The sequence below is a fragment of the Macrobrachium nipponense genome, chromosome 24 (genome assembly GCF_015104395.2).
Source record: "Macrobrachium nipponense isolate FS-2020 chromosome 24, ASM1510439v2, whole genome shotgun sequence".
In the NCBI taxonomy this organism is placed as follows: domain Eukaryota; kingdom Metazoa; phylum Arthropoda; class Malacostraca; order Decapoda; family Palaemonidae; genus Macrobrachium; species Macrobrachium nipponense.
Window position 1 is genome coordinate 28,472,380 of NC_061091.1, and position 5,000 is coordinate 28,477,379.

Sequence of the window (5,000 nt, forward strand, 5' to 3'; positions counted from 1 at the left end):
GAAGAAGAAGAAAAAGAAGAATAAGGAACATAAGGAGAAGAAGAAGAATAAGAAGAAAAAGGAACATAAGAAGAAGAAGAAGAATAAGGAACAGGAGAAGAAGAAGAAGAAAAAGAAGGAACAGAAGAAGAAGAAGAGAAAAAAAGAAGAAAGAAGAAGAAGAAGAACGAAGAAGAAGAAGAAGAATAAGACAGAAGAAAGGAAACAGGAAGAATAAGAAGAAAAACAAAAATGAACAGGAAGAAGAAGAAGAAGAATATAAGGAAAAAAAGAACAGAAGAAGAAGAAAAAATAAAGAAGAATGAACAGGAGAAGAAGAAGAAGAAGGAGAAGAAGAAGAAGAAATAAACAATAAGCATCAGATAACGCATCTCCCAGCTTCCTAATTAGATCCGGAGCGGGCGAGAGAAAGCCGACAAGGCTTCGTAATCCTTCTGCTCTCGGTCTCGGCTTCAAAAGCCAATCTCCGGAGAGCAACGCGCCAGCACGTGCGCAAGCAAGCAGGCAATATTCGATTATGATAATCTCACGCGTTGCCAGAAACGCGACGCCGACGGAATTAGCGTCGGAAGCCGACCGCTTCCGGGGAATTCTCTTGCCGGGGTCAGGCGATTTCCAGATTTTAAAGATCGAGCGAATATGTCCTAATAATAATAATAATAATAATAATAATAATAATATCAGGAGAGGGATCTTCCAGGGAGACTCACTGTCCCCACTACTCTTCGTAGTAGCCATGATTCCCATGACAAAAGTACTACAGAAGATGGATGCCGGGTACCAACTCAAGAAAAGAGGCAACAAAATCAACCATCTGATGTTCATGGACGACATCAAGCTGTATGGTAAGAGCATCAAGGAAATAGATACCCTAATCCAGACTGTAAGGATTGTATCTGGGGACATCAGGATGGAGTTTGGAATAGAAAAATGCGCCTTAGTCAACATACAAAAAGGCAAAGTAACGAGAACTGAAGGGATAAAGCTACCAGATAGGAGCAACATCAAACACATAGATGAGACAGGATACAAATACCTGGGAATAATGGAAGGAGGAGATATAAAACACCAAGAGATGAAGGACACGATCAGGAAAGAATATATGCAGAGACTCAAGGCGATACTCAAGTCAAAACTCAACACCGGAAATATGATAAAGCCATAAACACTGGGCAGTGCCAGTAATCAGATACAGCGCAGGAATAGTGGAATGGACGAAGGCAGAACTCCGCAGCATAGATCAGAAAACCAGGAAACAAATGACAATACACAAAGCACTACACCCAAGAGCAAATACAGACAGACTATACATAACACGAAAGGAAGGAGGGAGAGGACTACTAAGCATAGAGGACTGCGTCAACATCGAAAACAGAGCACTGGGGCAATATCTGAAAACCAGTGAAGACGAGTGGCTAAAGAGTGCATGGGAAGAAGGACTAATAAAAGTAGACGAAGACCCAGAAATATACAGAGACAGGAGAAAGACAGACAGAACAGAGGACTGGCACAACAAACCAATGCACGCGACAAATACATGAGACAGACTAAAGAACTAGCCAGCAATAACAATTGGCAATGGCTACAGAGGGGAGAGCTAAAGAAGGAAACTGAAGGAATGATAACAGCGGCACAAGATCAGGCCCTAAGAACCAGATATGTTCAAAGTACGATAGACGGAAATAACATCTCTCCCATATGTAGGAAGTGCAATACGAAAAATGAAACCATAAACCACATAGCAAGTGAATGCCCGGCACTTGCACAGAACCAGTACAAAAAGAGGCATGATTCAGTGGCAAAAGCCCTCCTCTGGAGCCTGTGCAAGAAACATCAGCTACCTTGCAGTAATAAGTGGTACGAGCACCAACCTGAAGGAGTGATAGAAAACGATCAGGCAAAGATCCTCTGGGACTATGGTATCAGGACGGATAGGGTGATACGTGTAAACAGACCAGACGTGACGTTGATTGACAAAGTCAAGAAGAAAGTATCACTCATTGATGTCGCAATACCATGGGACACCAGAGTTGAAGAGAAAGAGAGGGAAAAAATGGATAAGTATCAAGATCTGAAAATAGAAATAAGAAGGATATGGGATATGCCAGTGGAAATCGTACCCATAATCATAGGAGCACTAGGCACGATCCCAAGATCCCTGAAAAGGAATCTAGAAAAACTAGAGGCTGAAGTAGCTCCAGGACTCATGCAGAAGAGTGTGATCCTAGAAACGGCACACATAGTAAGAAAAGTGATGGACTCCTAAGGAGGCAGGATGCAACCCGGAACCCCACACTATAAATACCACCCAGTCGAATTGGAGGACTGTGAGAGGGGAAAAAAAAAAAAAAAAAAATAATAATAATAACGATAATAATAATAATAATTTTCATTATTATTATTATTATTATTATTATTATTATTATTATTATTATTATTATTATTATTATTATTATTATTGTTATTATGTCTTACACAATCATCCTATCCGACTGGGTGGTTTTATAGTGTGGGATTCCGGGTTGCATCCTGCCTCCTTAGGAGTCCATCGCTTTTCTCACTATGTGCGCTCTTTCTAGTAGCACACTCTCCTGCATGAGTCCTGGAGCTACTTCAGCATCTAGTTTTCCCAGGTTCCTTTTTCAGGGATCTTGGGATCATGTCTACAGTTGCCATAATTATGGGTACAATTTTCACTGGCATATCCCATATCCTCCTTATTTCTATTTTCAGGTCGTGATACAAATCAATTTTTTCTCTTTCTTTCTCATCTACTCTGGTGTCCCATGGTATTGCGACATCAATGAGTGACACTTTCTTTATTTTGTCAATCAATGTGTTTTATGGTCTCGTTTTTCATATTGCACATCCTGCATATGGGTGAGATGCTATTTCCATCTATTGTACTTTGAACATAACTGGTTCTTAGGGCCTGATCTTGTGCCGCTATTAGCATTCCTTCTGTTTCCTTTTCCCCTCTGTAGCCATTGTCATATTTCATCGCTGGCCAGTTCTTTAGTCAGTCTCATGGACTGTTCGTGCATTGGTTTGTTGTGCCATTCCTCCGTTCTGTTTATCATTCTCCTGTCTCTGTATTTTTCTGGTTTTCATCTACTTTTATCAGTCTCACATCCCATGCACTCCTTAGCCACTTGTCTTTCCTCTCCTATTATTTCCAGGTATGTGTATGATACTATTCCCATCTGGTAGCTTTATCCCTTCAGTCCTTGTCACTTTGCATTTTTGTATGTTGACCAAGACACATCTTCTCTATTCCAAACTCCATCCTGATGTCCCCAGATACAATCCTTACAGTCTGGATCAGGGTATATATTACTTTGAAGCTCTTACCATACAGCTTGATGTCGTCCATGAGCATCAGATGGTTAATTTTGTTTCCTCCTTTCTTGAGTTGGCACTCGGCATCCATCTTCTGTAGTGCTTTTGTCGTGGGAATCATGGCTAATACAAAGAGTAGTGGGGACAGTGAGTCACCTCGAAAGATTCCTCTCCTGATGTTAACCTTTGCTAGTCATATCCCAGAGCTTGTAAGTATTGTATTTCAGTTGTGCATTGTATTTTTTAGGAAGCTGATGGTGTTTTCCTCTGCCCCATATATTTTTACGCATTCTATTAGCCACTTGTGTGGTATCATGTCGAAGGCTTTCTTGTAGTCATTCCAAGCCATGCTTAGGTTGGTTTTCCTTCTCTTACTGTTCTTCATTACCATTTTGTCTATCAGAAGCTGGTTTTTTGTGCCCCTACACCTCCTTCTGCAGCCTTTCTGTTGGTGGGAGGAGGGTGGGGGTGGTGTTTGTATCCTCTAGGTAGCTGTATAGCCTATCATTGATGATACATGTTAGTAATTTTCACATTACAGTTTACTGGTAAGCCTGTGATAGGCCTGTAGTTACTTGCTATATATCCATTGCTCTTCTTTCTTTACTAAGAATGTTCTTCCTGTGGTATCCACTTGGGCCCATGGTATTTTATGATACAATACTGGAGTTGTTCTGCTATTCTATTCGTGGGTGTTAGGCCTTGAAGTTTTTGAGCCAGTATCCATGTACTTCATCGGGACCTACGACTTTCCAGTCGGGCATTTTCTGTAGTTGGTGTCTGACTGTCTTGTCATCTCGGTGAATCTTTGTTTTATTCTCCCCATCTCTTCTGCCTCAACTTCCTGGAGCCATGTTGCATGTTTGTTGTGTGATACTGTAGTGCTCCATATGTTTCCTGAGCCTCCTACTTGGTTCGGCTTCAGGAATTTCCTAGTGGTTGTCTTCCCACTTAGTTGGTTGTATAGCCTTTTTTGGTTGGTTCCGAATAGTTTAATAGTTTGTTCTGTTAGTATCCTTTATTCCTGTTCATGTACTGTTGGATCTTATGTGCTTTGTCTTTAAGCCTCTGTTTTACATCTTCTATTGCGGTGTTTGTATTTCTCGTTCATTTCCTCCCTTGTTTTCTTGCTTCTCAGGCTCGTTTCTGCCATCTTTTTAATTAGACTAAAGTCAGATCTCGTCATCTTGGTCCGTTTTTCCAGGCGCCTTTTGCAAGGTGGTTGCTGTTTGGGTTTCTGTTGGGTTGGTCGTGATAGTGGTGTTGCTGTTAGTATCTCCATGACTTTTGCTGCTAGTCATGCTCCTGCATATGCCAGATTATTTGTTTCTGTGATACTGGTGGTGTGCACTAGTCTCATTATTTCATAAACTTCACTTGTTTTCTCCCTTAATTTCTTTGTGTCGTAGGCTTTCATGGCGGTGATCATATTTGTTCTTTCTGTATCTGGCTTCATCTATTGTTTGAACTTTTCTACCCATTAACCTCTCTGTTACTTTTACGGTGTTTCTACCTGTGTCATTGTTTGGTAGCCCATCATTCCTGTTGTTTTCTGTGGTATTGTCTCTTAGTTCCTCTTCTTGTCCTTCGTTCCTGGGTGTTATTTCTCTTTACAGTTCCTCTGTTTCCATGGTGGAGAGCCAGTTTTCTTTTTTATGTTC

The 5,000-nt window shown here is 41.0% G+C and overlaps 1 protein-coding gene across 1 annotated transcript in view; it reads right to left on the minus strand.

Annotated features, from left to right (window-relative positions):
• Positions 1 to 4,511: 4,511 nt before the first annotated feature.
• LOC135202568 (histone H3.v1-like) overlaps positions 4,512 to 5,000 on the minus strand; it is a 14,351-nt gene continuing 13,862 nt past the window's right edge. The window contains exon 4 of the mRNA XM_064232065.1: positions 4,512 to 4,644. Within this exon, the coding sequence (XP_064088135.1) occupies positions 4,512 to 4,644 (133 nt within the window). The remainder of the gene's footprint in view (positions 4,645 to 5,000) is intronic.